Source organism: Molossus molossus, unplaced genomic scaffold (genome assembly GCF_014108415.1).
Source record: "Molossus molossus isolate mMolMol1 unplaced genomic scaffold, mMolMol1.p scaffold_m16_p_5, whole genome shotgun sequence".
NCBI lineage: Eukaryota > Metazoa > Chordata > Mammalia > Chiroptera > Molossidae > Molossus > Molossus molossus.
Window position 1 is genome coordinate 118218313 of NW_023425388.1, and position 19646 is coordinate 118237958.

General features: G+C 47.3%; 1 protein-coding gene across 1 annotated transcript in view; it reads left to right on the top strand.

Annotated features, from left to right (window-relative positions):
• Nucleotides 1-4333: 4333 nt before the first annotated feature.
• Nucleotides 4334-19646, top strand: part of SAMSN1 (SAM domain, SH3 domain and nuclear localization signals 1) — a 48326-nt gene continuing 33013 nt past the window's right edge. Inside the window, exon 1 of the mRNA XM_036242863.1 lies at nt 4334-4489. Coding sequence (XP_036098756.1) covers nt 4433-4489 — 57 coding nt within the window. The 5' untranslated portion in view covers nt 4334-4432. The remainder of the gene's footprint in view (nt 4490-19646) is intronic.

Below are 19646 nucleotides of genomic sequence, written 5' to 3' on the forward strand. Positions count from 1 at the left end.
GGGGTGGGGAGGAAGGTATCTCGGGGGCAGGGAGGAGAACCATCTGTAACAAAAATAAATTAATAAAAATTGGGGGGAGGGGAAGAACTCTGTAGTGAAACTAAGGCAGAAATCAATAGTGAATGCATGACGTTTTTATGTAGACTTGATGCAGGTTCCTGAAAGAAAATTAAGCCCTGGGGGAAAAAAAATGTTTAATTTCAAGGCTTTGGGAAAAAAAAAAGATCTCAAGAGCTCCCCTTTTCTTCCCCCACCCTGTTGGTGGAATCAGGATTTTCTCTCGTCCCAGTTTTCCCCTCAAAGCATGGGCTCATCGACCCCTTAAGCAGGTCTCAGACGGTACAGCTTTTCAGTTAGCAAGACGTTAGAAGGGGCTTCAGGAACTTGGGGAGGAGGGTCTATGTGCCTTTGAAGCTGCCATCTGCATTTTTGAGTAAAGAACAACGTAGAATTTCATTACGCCCCGTGAGTATTCGCTGGGTTATAGTTGTGTCACAGTGTAGCATTTCTACCTCCAGCGAGCCGCGAACAGGCAAGAACACAGAATCTCCACTGGACTCCTTCCTGTAAGATCCCGTTTCCTGTTCTGCAGAGAGAAGCCCGCTTGGAGGGGCCAGAAAGAAGAGAGGGACTAGGGGGTACGTTGCTTTTGTTACTGACTCCACCGTCGCTTGACCGTAAGTGACTACGCTCCGGAGAACTGCATGGAAGACACTGCTCTTTTTCTGTGAGGTAATTATTCTAGCTCACGTTACACGTCGATTTCAAAACTGAATTCCATGATACCACTATAAGTTCTCCGATTTCGAGTTCTTTTTTTTTTTTTTTTAATTTTTTTTTTTTTTCATCCTCACCCGAGGACATTTTTCCATTTTTGTTCAGGTAGAGTGGGAGGGAGAGAGAGGAAGAGATAGAGAGAAACATCCATGTGAAAGGGACACATCGAGTGACTGCCACCCGCACGACCAACCAGGGCCGGGGACAAACTGCAAACGAAGTACGTGCCCTTAGCGGGAACCGAACCCGGGTCTCTCCGGACCGCAGGCCGATGCTCTAACCGCTGAGCCAAACCGGCCAGGGCTAATTTCGAGTTCTTAAGAGATGTCCGTCTTTCTGTGTTCCTCCTTCGACAATGTCTTTGAGCCCTGGCCAGTTTGGCTCAGCGGTTGAGCATCGGCCTGCGGACCAGAGAGTCCTGGGTTCAGTTCCCGCCAGGGGCACATACCACAAAAAACAAAACAATGTCTTTGAGGTGAGGTCAGAAGTATTTTAGGTTTTTTTTTATTTTTTATTTTTTATTATTATTATTATTTTTTTATCCTCACCCGAGGACATTTTTCCATTTTTGTTCAGGTAGAGTGGGAGGGAGAGAGAGGAACAGAGAGAGAGAGAGAAACATCGATGTGAAAGGGACACATCGAGGGGCTGCCACCTGCACGACCAACCAGGGCCGGGGACAAACTGCAACCGAGGTACGTGCCCTTAGCGGGAACCAAACCCGGGTCTCTCAGGACCGCAGGCTGACGCTCTAACCGCTGAGCCAAACCGGCCAGGGCGTATTTTAGATTTTTAGTTACTGAAATAGCTTTTTTGTCGTGGCTGCTCCATAAGTGCATGGCAGTATTAGATTGATTGGGACCAAGTCCGTCTGCCGGAGGAGGTGTAAAAATCAAGGCGGTGTGGAGAGCCTGGTCCCGTTTTTAAAGACTTGGTTTGAAAACTCTCCACCCATTGAACAAACGTGTCCTGAAATAACATATAGACTCGGGTAAACCCAAACAGTGCTATCTAGTGTTATTATTCAGCTTGCTGGCAGGAAGCAGAGACGGAGTGATGTCACTCGGTCATCAAGAGGCCGGAACCAGAGACGCCGGACAGCACGTTCTCGTAGCTGCGCTTTTCCGAGGCCAGCGATTGGAATTCGATGACTGGTTTTAGCCATCCACCAATCCATGTGTGTCCCCTGCCGACACAGCTGTTCCAGGCCTCACTTTGTTTTCTTAAAACACACCCAGGTGGCTATCATTTCCCTGTCATTTCTTCGAAGTCCTGACGCACGCGGGGTGACGCAGAAGTGGTAACCTGCACAGAGGCCGCAGAGTCCAGCGCTGTTTCACGCCGCCTGGGTAGGACCTTGACGGTGTGTGTCAAGCCGCAGCATGCAGACTCGGCTCTTGTGCAATTTCCCTGTTTCAGAACATGACCTCAGAGCGTGTGGCTTCGTGGCTGAATCATGACAGGTAGTTCGGTGAGCTCAGGCCCGCCTCTACCCTGCTCCTGTCCTGCCCACCTCAAGCTTCTGAGTTTGCTAGGTCTCTGTGGGTCACATTCAACCTCTCCCTAAACTAGAGAATACAAACAGTGCCTGCCTTGTCACCCGAGATGTGTTTTGAGGGCCAAGGACTTAAATACAGGTTGCCATGGGACCTGAAATGTAATATATCTTCTCATCTCCCGAAAGCATTACTCTTGAGGAGAAAATTGGAAAATTGCTTTTCTCATCTGTAATTCTGAAGGAAGAGATTTCAGCTTGGTTTCTATTTTCAATGCTCTTGGTAGTGTTCATGTTGATAAGACACCTAGAGATCATACATTGGGATTTTATTAAAACTGCTTACATGGAATACTTTTAAAAACTATATAGAGTCCAGTTATCGTCTCTGTACTTTAATTATCACTATAGAAACATAACCTATAGCCACCCCAAACATAACTATCTGAAATCTCATGCCTCTTTAAGATCTGCAATCAATTCTTGACATAAAACATTACTGCAGTGATGTCATAGAGCAGGTGCGTTTGTATCGGTGTTTGTGTAACCCTCTCATGGAACAGGCATTGTCATCCCCGCATTGTCGACTGACCTCCCACTGGACTTAAATGACTCTTCACCGATGAAGAAGTGGGGACACAGCTATTTCGGTGAAGACGTATTTCGTCATGACTTTTCATTTCTGGAGATGAAAGAAGATATTTGTTGTGGCCACAGACTTCCCTTCACGCACACAGAAAGGTTGGAGGAAGGTGTACTTCTAGGGGCTCCCCGGCCTCTAAGCCCTGAGGTCCTTCGGGGCTCCCCTCTGTGCCATCGCTGTGCACACACGGGCCTGCCACTTCCGGAGGGCAGAACCCTGCTCTCGGTACCACTGGGCGCACGTCCGCCGTCACCGGACACGGGCATCCCTTCGTTCTATCGGGTAACAAACGCAGTGTTTTAGCCGGTCCCGAGGCTTGGGGTCCTGTGCACAGCACGGCACAGACACTCGGGTCAGCGGCCGAGACACCGGCAGGGCCCGCCGAGCACCAGGACTGGGCAGGGGAAGGGGTACGCTCCCCGCCTCTCCCCCCGGGGGCTTGTGCACAGAGCTCTGGGTGGATTTCCACGACAGCCCTGAGTTCACAGAACTGGGGCTTCAGGGCCCACACGCTCCCTGCGGTGAGTCCCCAGTCGGCACGGAAACACGAGGCTCTCGCTCTTACTTCCTGGTATCTGGGTGCTGACATTCTAACAGAAATGCCAAACCTGCGGTCGCAGAGGACAGCCTTTCAAAGCCCTGTGAGCTGTTCCAGCCCCGTTAAAGAGGGGTTCCGGATGCTTCGCTGGAGGTGCCATTGACCCCCTGGGTGAGCCTGGGCCAGCAGTGACCACCGCGCGGCACCCTGGTACAGACGTCGCTCAGCTCAGGGCTGCTGACTGGTTTCCACAGCAACCAGGGCTTACTCTGGGCTCCAGTTCCCCTTTACATGTGTACGAATGCCACCCTTTCCCTGCTTTTTATTTAGTTAGTTATTTTGTGGTACGTGCCCCTCGCGGGAACCGAACCCAGGACTCTCTGGTCCGCAGCCCAACGCTCAACCGCTGAGCCAAACCGGCCAGGGCGACACCCCCCCTTTGTAAATGCAGGTGTTGCCTTAAACAGCATCAGCATCGTGTCGGGTCCCCCAGGTTCCACCTTCTGACCACGTTCACTTAGAACCGCCAACCTGCGTGGCCTCCGTGCCTCACACCGGCGTGCCCGCCGCTCGAGTTCACCGCCTGCGATGCGTTCCTCCCTCCACCCGCAGCCGGTGTCATCGAGGTTTATTTTTTATGTGAGCTAAACTTAAAAAATGAGCTTTATTTTGAAATCTTCACGAAGCCGATGCCGGCCCCCCAGCGTGTCCAACGTGAAACTCGGGAATTCACCCCACGCCCCACAGCGTGTGGAAGACACAGAGCGCTCAAAAGTTACCAAAGAGTAACTAAAAAAAAAAAAAAAAAAAGCCACAGAGCCTCCCCCGGGTCCACGTGAAGTCACAGCCCCACCGAAGGAGGAAGTGGTGGTCACAGGGCTCCGACTGCCTGCAGCGTGTCACAGACAGACAGGCTGGTGGCCCTCAGTCTGCGCTGTGACCACGGACAGGGCACTGCTGGGACTCGTCTGAATTCAAAATGCTGAAAAGAAAGCCGTCCAACGCGTCCGAGAAGGAGAAACATCAGAAGCCAAAGGTAAGGCCATTTTACACCTAGTCAACCGGCTGGGAGCGGAGCCACTTAACAGAACACACACACACACAGCGTTCCTGTCCGCCCTAAATAAACTCAGCCCTCGGGCGAATGCCTCCCGCAAATGGGGAAAATAATTCGAATGGCAAAGCTGGATGTTAAACAATACCTGATGATCACCGCCGTGGTGATGTATTGCATCCTGCCTATTTGACCACTTACCTCTGCAGCCGGACTTTGAGCTCACATGGTCAACTTCCTGGACATCAGCTTGGCGATCTGTTTGAAAAGTTGACATTCTAAAATCTTCTTGCACATTTTTAATGACAATGAAGTTGTCAGTGTCTGTTTAGCCATTTACTGAATGCATTTTTCTCTCTTAAGTGCTCAGGCCGTCACAAGCCATTTAATTATGAGAAGGTTGTTTTGTTTTGTTTTGTTTGTTTGGTACGTGCCCCTAGCGGAACGAACCCGGGACTCTCTGGTCTGCAGGCCGATGCTCCAACCCCTGAGCCAAACTGGCCAGGGTGGGAAGGTTTTAAAATAGATACTTTGGTTAAATATTTGATTTTGTAAAAATGTTTCACTCTTAAGATAGGCCATCTTATTGTACATATTATTTTCCTATTCTGTTTCTGGAACGAAAGAGAGAATTGTGTTGTGTTTTGGGAAGTATCAAAACCCCATAACTGAGTGAATTTGTCAAACTGGTCTATTTACCGTGTTGTTCTATTTTTTGTCTTGACAATAGTTGCCACTTAAAAAAGTAGGGCATGAGACAGCAAAGCTTAGATTCTATCACAGACTCTAAATTAGTTATTAATTCATGAAATACTGGTGGAGAGACTTTTTCTAATACTTGTACATTTCTTGAGTTTCTTACGTAAATAACATTTGAATCTATTTGTGAATGAACAATAGCTGAGTTCAGATGCCTTTCTGAAGGACTGATTTATCACCTTTTCTTGGTCTCTCCATGGTTGGTACCCCTTCGGAGAGAAAGGATTTGGGAGTTGTGTACTTTTGAATGGAGGTGGCATCGAAGAATCACCAATAGTTTAAAACTCCTTTCAAGTTACACACAACCTCTCTGAAAGAAACTAAAAAAATAAACGATTTCTAATCTCTGGAAGCTAAGAATACATTATTTTCAATAAATCCTTCTGACACAAAGATCTGAGAAAAGATAGACAAGCATCTTGACAGCAAAATACAGCTGGAGAACATATCATGAGCTTTGTCTTTTTACTGAATGTAACAAAAACTCAAGGTGTTTTCCAAAGAGTACAAAACAGTTTATGAAAGCATCCTTTCCCTTTCTATTTAAGATTAATTTTACATAACATTTACCTGAGTAAATGCAGTGGTGTTGAGTTTATAATAGTAGATTTAGGAAGATTGCAAAAGTTAATACAAAGTGGTGGTTTCCCTTCAATTATTTACAATCTGAAGTTTGTCTCACAAAGACTGTGCTTTGTAGTGAGTTACTATGTCATTCAGCTATTTGCAAAATAATACTTCAGTCTGTTATCATTTGCTTGATTGCACGGTAATATGGTAATATGAATGGAGTATTGTTCTCCTTATTGACTTCATTATTCCTAAGAGTAAAAATATATTGATCAAATACGCATCTGGGAACAAAATATCACAGAATATATCACAGAATATAGTCACATTGGAAACAGTAACTTTTGTTGTAAATGAATTCCCATTTTCTTGAGATAAATGGTTTTAATAAATGTAACATTTTAGCCCTGGCTGGTTTGGCTCAGGGGTTAGAGCATCAGCCTGAGATTCAGAGAGATCCGGGTTCGATTCCCACTAAGGGCACGTACCTCGGTTGCAGTTTGTCTTTGGCCCCAGTTGGGGTCGTGTGGGTGGCAACCATTCAATGTGTCCCTTTCATGTTGATGTTTCTCTCTCTCTCCCTCCCTCCCACTCTATCTGAACAAATAGAAAAATGTCCTCCGGTGAGGATAAAAACAAATAAATGTAACTTTTTAAATTTTATTTTCCAATGACAGTTGATGTACAATATTATCTTAGTTTCAGATGTACAACATAGTGATGAGACATTTCTATAGCTTACAAAACCATCACCCCAATAAATCTAGTACACATCCAACACCATGTATAGTTACTATAATAGTATTGACTGTATTCTCTGTTCTGTGCTTTACATCACTGAAGCTCTTTTCATTACTGGAAATTTGTGCTTTTTTAATCTCTTCACCCTTTTTCAGCCTTCTCCCCACCCCCATTGACCACCAATTTGCTCTCTGTATCTATGAGTGTGTTTTTCTTCTGCTTGTTCATTTGTGTTGTTTTTAGATATTACATATAAAGGAAATCATATGATATTTGTCTGACTTATTTCATCTAGCATAGTACACCTAGGTCCATTCACATCGTCAAAAATGGCCAGATTTCCTTCTTTTTCATGGCTGAGTAATATTCCATTGTGTTTACACACCATGCCAACTCCATTCTGTGAGTGTATATGTGCCTTTTTCATGCATTCCAAATTAACTAAATCCTTTCCTTTTACTATGGAGATAATATTTTCTGAATTATTATAATTATGTCTTGGGGACATTTATTTTACTGGGTCATTTTTTTCTTCTTCAGTATTTTATGGGAAAAGGTCTGACTCTTAAGAGATGGCACAGAAGGGTGTCACGATAATCTTCGTGTGGTAAATACATGAGTAGCTAGCGCATGAGTAGGGAGATGGGGATGAAAATCCCTCCATGTCCTGGCAGGACAGAGGCCGGTGTCTAGAAAGACCAAACAGAACCCGCAAGAACACTGTCAGAAATACGGGGAGTCTCTGTCTACACTGCTGAGCCCCACAGCAGCCCATTGTTAACTTGTCCTGACTCAGAAACGCACCCCTTGTGCTGCACTAGCTCAGAGGGTTTGGGAGAGATGCCTTCGTGTTCTGCTGTAAATACTAAAGGAGCTGATGCTGGGAAGAGGGGGATACTATGTAACCCTCTGGATCGATTTCACTCCTGTGGGTTTGATTTCAGGTGGCCTGGGACCTCATTCAAGTGGTGAAGGCCCGTTATTCCTAATGTTATCTCAAATAAAAGTTATGAAACTGGGCACTCGAATAGGAAATACTTGGTGGAGGACTTTGTAATGGGTGTTATTAGATACGTCTTACAGCTGTGAGAGGGTTCAAGCATTCATTGATGGAAATGTGGCAACAGAGTCTATAAGTGTCCTTCATCTGAAACAATGTATTATTTTCTTACCTTCACAGGACTTGATGATACACATGTCCACGAGTCAAAAATAATAGGTCAAAGCACACATTCAAATGCAGTTTTACCGCCTGTAATTTTATCATTAATGTGTCCATTTTACTATCTTTCGTTTGTCTGTTTCTCCACCTTTGGTGTGGGCTCTTTCTTTCAAATAGCTCGTGAATAGGACCAATGGTATTCATATTTATTACAAGAGATTCATAGTGTAGGTTAAGAGGGAGAGACCAGAGATATTTCATAAGGGAAGCTAAAAAGCCTTGGGGAATTGTTACAAAAGAAACCCACAACGTATCCTGGAATATTAGAAAAGTCCAAGGAGTTCAGTTTGTGTCTCAGACTCTCTGTGGTGTTTATTCCAAATTAAGAAAGACATTTGATAAATATGTGTTAAGTATTCTACATTTAGTCATTCAAAAATAGCCCTGGTTCACACACAGGCCAGGGACTCTAATACACTTTTCTTCTTCAATTTTGTTTTTACCTTCGTATCATGAGTGGCCAATACTGACATGATTTTTTCTTTTTAATTTAAGCATATCCAGGATTCATAGTTGATAACATATGCTATCATTACACCCTGTAAATGCTCATATTATAGAATATAATTGTCTATGCTTTTTCAACTGAAATGTCTTATTTTCCGTTTTCTACATTTATTGTGGGTTCATTGCACACCAGTGGCTGTGCTCAGAGCTCTTTGATACTAATTGATCTAATATCGGTTGCAGCTCTGTGAGGGGAGCCCTCTTCTCGGCCTCCGGGGGAGAGGACAGAGAGGACGCGTTACCCTGAGCAAAGGCTCGTGGGTAAGAAATCAAACCGGGTGACACAGTCAATGTCCAGGGCTCCGTTCTTAATGGGATGCCGCCGTCACAAGCGTAGGGACTGTAGGTGGTGTTTCCATCTGTCTTAACCACCAGCTGCAGTTCGAGGAAACCAGGCAGAGCCTATTCTGAAGAGCCTCCATTCGTGGGAAAAGAATGTCGAGGTCCCCCCATTCCCATCTCTGGTTAAATGCAGGAATTCCACTTACACCGTCCAGGTGTCCACACGAGGTCAACCCCTACCGAAATCACCAATAACAACAACGTCCTTAATGTTCCGATGCACCGGTTGGCAACGACAAACCACGACCCGATACTCGGGGAAGCCGAACTCTGTACCTCCTTCTGATACCTAGCGTAGCACCTTCCATGTAGTAGGCTCTTGAATTACTGTTTGTGAACTGAATCAAGGTTCTCGAGTCTACTGTCCGTAGCCCAGTCCAAGTATAAATGCTCACTAGTGTGAGTACTTTCATGATTCTCGGCGGCAAATCTGAAAGTACGTGCATAAGACGGTTTGCATGTGTAGGTGTAAAAATAACTTTCATGTTTAAGTTTTATTTTAAACGGAGAACCAATACTGCTAATACTGTGCAAAACCCAAAAAAACTGTGCTTGTGGTTATGTAGCAGCCGACTTTGGCTCCAGGTCAATATGGTAGAAACGTCAAACACAGAAAAGGAACAGATGCCACAAATTAAACTTTGGGCTATTTGTGTGTGTGTGTGTGTGTGTGTGTGTGTGTGTGCGCATTTATCTTCAGATAGAGCAGGAGGGAGAGATGGGGGGTGGGGAGAGAGAGAAACATTGATGTGAGAGACACATCGAGTGGCTGCCACCCACATGACCCCAACTGGGGCCGGGGACAAACTGCAACCGAGGTACATGCCCTTAGCGGGAACCGAACCCGGGACTCTCTGGTCCGCAGGCCGACGCTCTAACCGCTGAGCCAAACCGGCCAGGGCTGTGTTGATACATTTTGACTGAGTTGTTTCTCTGAGTAAGAGGGAGTCACATACCATTGTTATGTTACGGGAACACGTTAACATGATGACTGTTGTGGAAACAGATTTTTTTTTTAGCCGTTTTTTAAAATCTGCAGTACCTAGAAAATGGGCACCATGGGTGTTACAGCTGCTACTTCTCACCCGCAGGGACGGGGCGGGGCATCTTCCACTTGCCTGCGACCCCGCGGTGTCGGGAGGGGCTGAGTCATTCTGAGCTGTCGTCACTGCACAGCTGCCGTGCGGATCTGGCTCCCAGACCAGGTGGCACATTGTGGTGGCAGGAGCGAGCTTTTTGCACCGCTGCCCCAGCTAGACCGTGGGGGGAGACCCCACTCTGACCCCACCCCACATAAGACAGGAGGAGTGCAGACACTGGCGACCCCTGTAGGCAAGGTTTCGCCCACGGTGCTGAGGGCTGTCCCCCGCTCCTTACTGGAAGGAAAACAGCCCGTAGGTGTGACGGGTGGTGCCCAGGGCAGCGCAGCTACGGAAAAGGAATTGGTTTGGGGGTAAACGTGACGGTTTCTCTTCTTCCAAACCTGTGGGTCTCTGCCCTGCGGCTGCTTTTGGCTCCTTCGTCTGGGGTACACCTTCCAGACCTCAGTTGTGGGGATCCTGTCGCATGCTTGGGCTTTGGAAAGCAAAGTGCTCTCGGGTAAGCCAGGCGATATGCAATATAGGTCACATTTTAAATTCACCTTCCCGTTTGAAAAATGGTGGATGTAAATAAACGTTTATGTTCCCTCCCTCTGCAGCCATGTACCCCTCCAGGTTCTCTCCATTTAGAGGTTTAGTCAGCGTTCGTTCATCCTATTTGTTTCCCAAGACATATTTAGAGTAAATGGTTTGCAAATCTAAACCGAAGTAAGGCCATCAGGAGAAGAGGAAGCGTAGACCATAATAGAAGGTGCCCGAGCCTCCGGCCTGAGTTAACTCCGGGAAAATCCTTCTCCTCAGTGTGGTCGATAGACCAGCAGCACCGCCATCCCGGGAGTCGCTTAGAAATGCAGATTCCTGGCCCACCCCAGGCCCGTTTTCTCAGAATATACATTGTAACAGGGCACCCAGGGGCTCTGTGACTTCAACGTCCGGAAATAACATTCACACGACGGTTCTCGCCCGACCGCACACGGGAGTCACTGAAGAGCCTTCAGAAAGACCGATGCCTGGTCCCACCCCCAGATATCCTGCTGCACCTCATACAGAATACGCCTGAGCATCGAGCGCGTTTTAAGTCTCCCACTCTGGAACCATCTCTGTTTCCTACTAATCTTTCTCAAAAGACCCAGAGGTCACCGCATTCACGCAGCCATCCGCCCATTCATTCTCTCTTCAACGCCACAAGTGCCTGCCCCGTGCTGCTGAGAATGGCGTAGCCCATAGGCTGGGAACACAGCGGTGAATAAGACCAAGATCCCTGCCCAGGCAGGATGCCATGTACCAGGATGATGCACAATAGACAAGATAAATACGGTAAATATATAGCGTCCTAGGTAATGACGATGCTGAGAGGGACAGGAAGGGTAGGACACAGCCGGGGAAGACTTGGAGAAACGGGACATTGGTAAAGAGACCTGAGGGGACTGGGGGGCCTGGCGGGGGACGGCGGATCCCAGGCAGGGGGCAGAGCAAGTCCAGGAGCCTTGAGGTGGGGGTGTCCCTGGCGTGGCTGAGTAATGACGAAACCAAGCACGCGGGGGTGGGGCAGTCAGTCACAAAGACCCTCAACTCAGACAGCCTTCTGGATCATCTGAGGATGTTTTCTAGTTTCGAAAGATTTCGAGAAGACAGGAGAAGGGTCTGCTTCCATTCTCGTCTCCGGGACGTGCAGGGATGAGGGAGGAAGCGGGGAGTCGAGACCCATGAGGAGGCTGTTGCAGAGGATGGAGGCTCGGACCAGGGAGCGGCAGGGTGGGCGCTGGGCGGGCTGAGAGATGGCGAATTCGGGTTGCACTGGTACACACTGTGCGCACTCGAAACCGCACAAGAGACAGACAGGCCGCCACCACCCTGCGCGGGTCTGACCCCCAGCCGGCGGCCACGTTCCAAGGAGAGAGACCCTCCTTCCTGGGCCTCATCGCCCAAGGTCCGTGCCCACAGAAGACTCTGCTTCTCTCTTCTCAACACGGCTTCTTATCGGGCTTGATTTTCGCTTCTAGGGCCCCTCAACTCAGAAGCGATGAACTAATCAGTTCCTCGCGGCACCACGTTTAATTATTCGAAAGTGCAATCATTTTAGCCTTGAAAACATCTCTCCCAAAAAACACGGATTCATTTTAGCCTTCCCATTTTTTTTTTTTTCTTTTTAAATTTTTGCAAGCAAGTAGCAAAAGGTTGGGGGTCGAAGAGATTGGTTATACTTGAAACAACAAAAACAGCAACAAAACACACTGCCAGACAGGATGCTCAGAAGACAGGTGTTGAGAGCGGGAAGGCAGCATAGACTCGCCTTTGGAAATGTGGATAGTGTCCCCTGCCGGCAGCCTCTAACGTCATTCCTGGGACTACCACGGCGCTGGATTTGTTAGAAATCAATTTAAATAGACAGTCAGGTCTCTCATCTTCTCTTGCCTTGCTTTGGAGACAAATGGCTGCATTATCCCTGAGGACTGTCTTCTGTCTTCACATAATGGGATTAAGCCCGTGCCCTGCATCTCCGGGTGTCCAAATTCAGCTTTACCAAATGGACCCATTTCCCTCCCTCGCCCGTGTCACGGTTTCAGGGGAACTTCTACAAACACGACGATTCGTAATCAGCTTCTCAGGAGATCAAGCGCGTCTCCCGTTGAGAACTGATCGGTCAGAACAGAAGAAGGCTTTGCGTGGTCTCTGGTGGTGGACGAAGCGATTCTTCCCGACAGTGAGCCCTGGTCCCCAGCCGGCTCCGTCCCCTGTCTTCTCCGAGGAAGAGCCTGGAATGAGTCTGCGGGGGTTTCCGTCCCAAAACACCGCAGACTGGTGGCGTCAGGGACGGAGTTGACGCGCCCGGCCTCCTCTGAGGGCCGCGGTGGCTGGGCCAGGCCTCCTCCTGGCTTGCAGACTGTCCAGCTGGGGGACCCCCGTGCCTGTGGCTTCTCCATGTAGCCACATCTCGTCCTCGAGGGGTTCCGACCCCTCCCTTCCTGTGTGCACCCCTCAGCCCAGATGCCTCTGCCCATGTCCCCAGCTCATGAATTCTATCCGCCTTTTATACCTCGCTGCGGTGCCCCCCAAAGTCTCCACTGGGTGGCCTTCGAGGGCAGGGCACGGGGAGCATGAATGAACACCTTCAGACATGGGTTCGAGGTCCTATTCTGAGACGTCCCAACGAGGGCGCCTGAACCCCTCCTTAAACCTCTTCTGAGGTTTGTGTGCTTGTCTGAAGCAGGGGGTTGTGTTAAAACACGTCACATCTGATTGGTGTGAGAACTAAGTGACCACATGTAACTTTCCCGGCTCATGGTACTTACGTGATTAACAATCTAGAGCACTCGTGGGAACCTGTCTTGTTTCTCTGACCGTGGTTTGTTTCCACGTGTCCTGCCAGCTAGAGTAACCGCCGAGGACGGGGGACGGAGCTTACTCATATCTGTGTCCCTGCCGTTTTGTTGGGAACAAGGGACGCTGATGTCCCCCCGACATTCAGGTGCCGTGTGCTCGCCGTGACCATCAGAGCCTTCGTGCCACGGAACACAGTCAGACTCAACACACGTACCGCCGGCGTGGACTGGTTACCGGGTAACATGAGTCACCCGAAGACGAAATCTCCTTCAAGACATGGTTTTTAAATGGGTCACTGATAAAGATGTGGGAAATACCCACGTGAAACAAAGGAACCCTTCTCAGAATCCGAATGAAATGAAACAAAATAATAATCAGAAACTGTCATCTGACTGAAGCAGGGCTGGGGGGCTGGTTGTCGAACGGCTGTCTTTACAGGGGGACGAAGGGGGTGGGCAGAGAAGTCCGCCCTGTGTGGGGGACCATCCGATCAGCCCATGTCCCAGGGCTCAGCGTCCTGCCTCTTCCTCAGACAGCGTCTTTGGGCTGTTGTACATTCGTCTCTGTAGCCCTCAACGTCACCTGGTTTACTCCACTGCGACTTTATACCAAACACAACCAACTCCAGCCGTGGTGCCGTGTCCCATGTACTTGTTCTTCCCGAGGAGACAATTCTTGGGTCGTTCCACCAGAAGAGACGATTTCCCTGGCATTTGAATTTCTCAGACCGAATCCAGGGTTGGCGTCGCCGGTTTGGGGATCGTATCGGTTTAGTTTGAGTCATTCCCCCTCACGGTTGTTTATTTCTACAAACTTAAAAAAGAGGGCATGACATTGGACTTGGCGATCTGACCAGGGAACTAGTTTTCTAGAAGGACTGGCGTGAGATGCCCGTTGGCCCCCAACTTGTCTCTATATACATAGAATGAAGACAAAAATAAATAACGAACTTTCTTTTCTACTCGTTTGTTCCATGATTTTGATCATTGAAATTCTTAGAATAAAACTCAAAGCAGATTTACTTGCTATCGAATTCTATTTTATAATTCAAAGCGATAGGACAGTATGAGTGTTTGGTTACATTGTTTGGGGAATCTTCACATGGTCATAGCTGGGCAACTTGGATTTTTTGAATTAAGTAAAAGTAATACATAACGAAACAGATACATTTCACAATTGTGATGAGTATATCTAGTTAGTTATGATACAGCCGTCTCCGTCTTTTCTAAATTAGGCCACCGACAAATTTCAAATGACTTTAAGATGATGACTATCTCACTATAATTATTTATCAGTGTTAAAGCAGCCAGTCTGACTGAAACAAATGTTTATGATTTTAAACATAAAATTCCTTCAGAGGTCAATGTCCTGCAATCCTGGGACGTTATGTTGTTGGTTTAGGAATGATCATAAACGGAGTTTATTTGTACCACGGCTACTTTTTTTTTTTTTTAATCCTCACCGGAGGACATTTTTCCATTTTTTGTTCAGATAGAGTGGGAGGGAGAGAGAAACATCGATGTGACAGAGACACATCGAGTGGCCGCCACCCGCACGACCAATCAGGGCCAGGGACAAACTGCAACCGAGGTACATGCCCTTAGCGGGAGCCGAACCCGGGTCTCTCCAGACCACAGGCAGACGCTCTAACCGCTGAGCCAAACCGGCCAGGGCACGGTTACATTTCAATACCGCTATTCACCCCTGAAAAAATGGACACATTCGAATAGCCAAACCCAAGCGTCCTGGAGGAAAATCCATGTGAGAGACACCAAGGAAGGCAGAGGATCCCACAGTCTCTCCCCAGCACCCCAGCACGAACTCACTGCAATGTCTTCCCGCCATCCCTCCCTGCGGGGGATCCCGTGACGTGTGTCCGTCCCGCGCAAGCACGTCTGCTCTTGCCAGGAACGGGACGCCTACATCCCAAGCAGAGCAGTGGCACGGCCTGGGATGCATGTTGATAAGCGTCACCATACTGACTGCAGCGCTCGACCTGCGGGGCATAAAGCCCGCGCCAGAGAAGTTGCTGTCAGTTCTATTATTTCTAAAAAGGTTCCCTTTGAGGAGAAGGTGACCTCGCTCGCCGGGCTGACACCTGCCTCTGGATGAACGGCCGGCGTCGCTGGAGGGAAGCTCACAGGAACATGACAGCTCTGGAAGCCGGCGGCAGCGCCTTCATCAGGGGCCCAGACCAGGCATCGAACCCACGCCTTTAGGGCAGGAAAGGGGACCCAAACAACGCTTTGAGGATTAGCTTGTTGTGTGTCACTACTTGTGTTCAGGGAGACAGGTGCATGACGGCACGTCCCTCGGGGAGATCTCGAGGAAGGTGAGGACGCACCCAGGAAGTGCAGACGACATTTGAGACCACGGGAGGGACTAAGGTGGGGTTTCTGTTCCAGAGAACTCGATGGGAACGTTTACGAAATGGATTCAATTTTGTGTACTTTGCTTTCATTCCTTTATTTAACCGTGATTTCCGAGCAGTGGGTCCTACAAATGTTGGCCTCTTTGTGATAATCTTTTAAAAATCTTTTTTCTTTATTGATTTTAGAAGGAGAGGGAGAGAGAGAGAGAAACATCGATGAGAGAGAACATGGATTGGCCGCCTCCTGCACGCCCCACACTGGGGATCAGGCCCACAACCTGGGCATGTGCCCTGACCGGGAATCGACTGGCGACCTCTTGGTGCAGGGTCGACGCTCAACCACTGAGCCACACCGCCGGGCCAGACATAATTTATTTAATATTTTCAATAGTTTATCTTTTAGGTTAATGATCCTATACATAATCCATATATAATTTCATTAATAGGTAGAACCAATAGTGGAATCAGGTCTTTATTTTAAAAAACAGAATATCTGCCCTGACCGGTTTGACTCAGCAGTTGGAGTGCTGGCCTGTGGACCAGAGTCCTGGGTTCCGTTCCCGCTAGGGGCATGTGCCAAACAAACCCCAAAACAAAAACAGAGTATCTGACACTGAAGATTATGGTCAATATAGTAAGGCCTGTTGCGATTAGTACTTCAAAGTTATTTTTCTAAATAACTGTTGCTTTGTTTAACCATAATATTCAATATTCTTTTGTTAATTATTCATGCAGAGTTTATTTTTTTTGGAGCTTAATTATAGGAGTAAAATCGTGATAATAATGTGACCACAGTTCAAAATTGCTTAATATTTAGTTAGAAATAGAAAAAAAATGTAATATGCACAAAATAAAGAGTTAATTTCTAAATTTATGGAAAGATAATACCTATTTCTTATAACTAGAAATTTTAATTATTCTCTTTATTAAAGTACACAGAACACAAAATTATAAATGGAAATTTCGCCCGGCCAGTGTGGCTCAGTGGTTGAGCGTCAACCCTGAACCAAGAGGTCGCCGGTTCGATTCCCGGTCAGGACACATGTCCAGGTTGTGGGCCCGATTCCCTGTGGGGGGCGTGCAGGAGGCGGCCAATTGATGTTCTCTCTCAGCAATGTTTCTATTTCTCTCTCCCTCTTCTTTCCTCTCTCTCTAAAATCAATACAGGACAAAAAAAATTTTTTTTAATGGAAATTTGCTCAGGGAAGTAACTTGTCTTAGAGTAAGGATAGTAAGTGCTTGAAATGTGTGACCTGTGATTTCTCATTCCTCACCCCCTCTCTTCCCTAAACACACACTGTCCCCTGTAACCATCACGGTTAAGAATTACCTCTCCGTGAAGGTCTTAACAAACGATCCCTGTGGTGCAGGAACTGCAAACGTCTTGTCCATGGTGGTTTCGCGAGGTAGACCACCCAGACAATGGATAACCCTCGTGAAACATTCGTGTACCAAATATACAACATAAAATGATCCTGTTCACAGAAGACAGTCTTTCTCTCCCTTGAAGAGTTCGGGAGCTGTTTCTAGGAGACGCACAGTTATAATCCAGAGCTCCTTCCGATGCAGTGTGTGGTTGGTCCCCTTTGGGTCACTTTGCCATCATTTTAGCAATCAACATGTTTGGGTTTAGCGACCCCTAAAGAATCCCTCAGTCAATAACTTCACAACCTCTTAGAGTAAATAAGTTTTGAAGATGCTTAAGCAAATTGAAGTTGTATTGATTTCACCTAATTTCACTTCCCAAACCTGTGATCATGTTAATGGGCCTTTCTTCAGACTGACTATAAATCACATAGTCCCAGGGCATAGGACGCCAGAGCCTGCCTTTCATGTGCTCAGTGGTCAGTGCAAATCAGCGCTTGTAAATGGGAGAATATAGGTCTCCAGGTCGACATCTATCATGCATAATTAACTTCATTTTTGTGTATAAATATAATCAGCTTTTAGCCTCGCTTCTATAGTCGGGTGCCATCCACTTGAATGCGGCTCTGCTCAGGTGTTATCGACGGAAGTTGTTTGGTGACAGGCCCCGGGAAAGTGCAGATTCCTCCAGGGTTGTCCTGCCTGACCGGGTCAGGTTTTTAAACGCTCTCCTGGCCTTTACATTCTACAGGGTTTTGTAAGAATCAGTGTCATCAAGTGACTGAACTTTTGCCACATTATGTTTTTACCTGGAAACAGGGATACTTAAGACATGTCAAGCCCTGGCCGGTTTGGCTCAGCGGTTAGAGCGTCGGCCCACGGACCAGAGAGCTGAGTTCAGTTCCCGCTAAGGGCACACACCTCAGTTGCAGTTTGTCCCCGATGTTTCTCTCTCTTTCTTCCTCCCTCTCTCCCGTTCTGTCTGAAGATAAATGCAAAAATGTCCTTGAGAGAGGATTAAAAAAAAAAAGACACATCGAGACTACTTATTTGAGCCCTGGCCGGTGTGGCTCAGCAGTGCTGTGTTATATTTTAGTTGTAGTTTCTTTCCTTGGAGTGATGTTCTCTGAGGCGGTTTCAATGTGCAGAAAACACCTCATGACGCATCAGCTTCCGAAAGCACGTCCTGAGCGCGAAAACGTCGACACGGGCTTAAAATCCGCGGTGGAGTCAGAATCGGCACCGCCTTGAGATGTTCTGCAGCTGGTGGAAGAGAGACTGGACCAGGCAGATCAAGCGGCCGAACCCGTCCTCACAGTCCAGATGGACATCACAATACGGAGGCACTGGTGTATCTGAGCATCAGGTTGCCTTTGCCAAGGTTCAATGTTGTGTCGAGGGGCCGTGTATCACAGCTCTGGCTGTCCTTCAGCCCGACGCCCCACACGGCCGTCTTCCGTGGGCCACACAGGACAGTGCAATCACTAACCACTGAGGCAATCCTGACAGATGACGTTAAGTGACTTAATCGTGTTTCCCATCCTTCGAAACAGCTCCGCAGAATAATGAAACCCTCAAAGGTCTTTGGCTACAGGCGGGCAGGCTTACTGAGATCTAACATCTGATTGTCAGAGACTGTTCACCAAGCTCACCCGGAAACAGAATGTCCACCTCTTCGAGCGTGTCCCTAACCAGGCTCCCCGCGCAGCGCTGAGGGGATGTCAGAACTCACTGCGTGATGTCTTCAGTTCGCCGGTATTTTCGAGACCCTGTGGATGTCCGACTCACACCTGCGCATTTCTCCTTGGAAACAGACGGTGAGACTTGCCACCGGGCCCTCACCCAGAGGCAAGGTGTTACGTGGAGAAGCCCAAGTTGGTGGGTGATGAAGAATTAAAAGTAAAGGTCAAGAGTGTGGGGGTGTCGGTCCACAGGATGGCTTACGTTTCCGAAAACAGACGTCTGCATTCCCCTGCGTGGGGATCCCTGTTCTGAGAAGCCTGTTTCGTTCCGTTCACTGTGTCAAGCCAACTGGCCATCCCCTTGGAGACAGCATTTCTTTGAAAACGGAAGGAAGGACACGTTGTCGTGGATGACGCAGTGGCGAGTACCTCAGGTACACCGGGGCGCAGAAGTGAAATAAAGGATTTTTTTTTTTTTTTTTTTTTTTTTTTTTGCCAGCCTCGGTTCCTGTAACAGTTTTCTCATTGAGAAGGACTAGTGATTTCTAAGAACTCTGCCAGGTTGATAGTATCTGTAATCATTAGAATTGTTACAAAACTAGAGGGAAAATGTGACTAAACAAAAATGAATTCTCTTACGGTCTTTTAAGTATGCATTGCATTGTGTAGCGACACATACAGACACACAGACACGCATGCACAGCATGCACACGCGCATGCACACGCACACATGCACGCACACACGCATACACGTGTTCAAAAACCCCAAATGACTGGTGCAGTTCTACTTTGTGGCAGCCAAGTAGACTAGATGGGAAAAGATCACCTTTGTGTAAACTCAGTTTTCAGAAAGTACTCCAATAACATATTTATATCCGAAAGTTAGTTGTACGCAAACAAATTTAGAAAGCAACACTTTATTTTCTCTTTAAATCTGTACTTCTAAACAACTACGATGTAGCAATGCTAATGATATCTTTATAAACTGTTGTCCTTAGAAACGTATGTTACCATCATTTTTTTTTTTGAGGAGGAGGAGGCACCTGGATTATTAACTATTTTATTTTAAATCTATTTTTTAGAAGAGTTTTAGGTTTCACTGCAAAATTGAAAGGAAAGTACATTTTCCCCATATACCCCACGTCCACTCATGAGT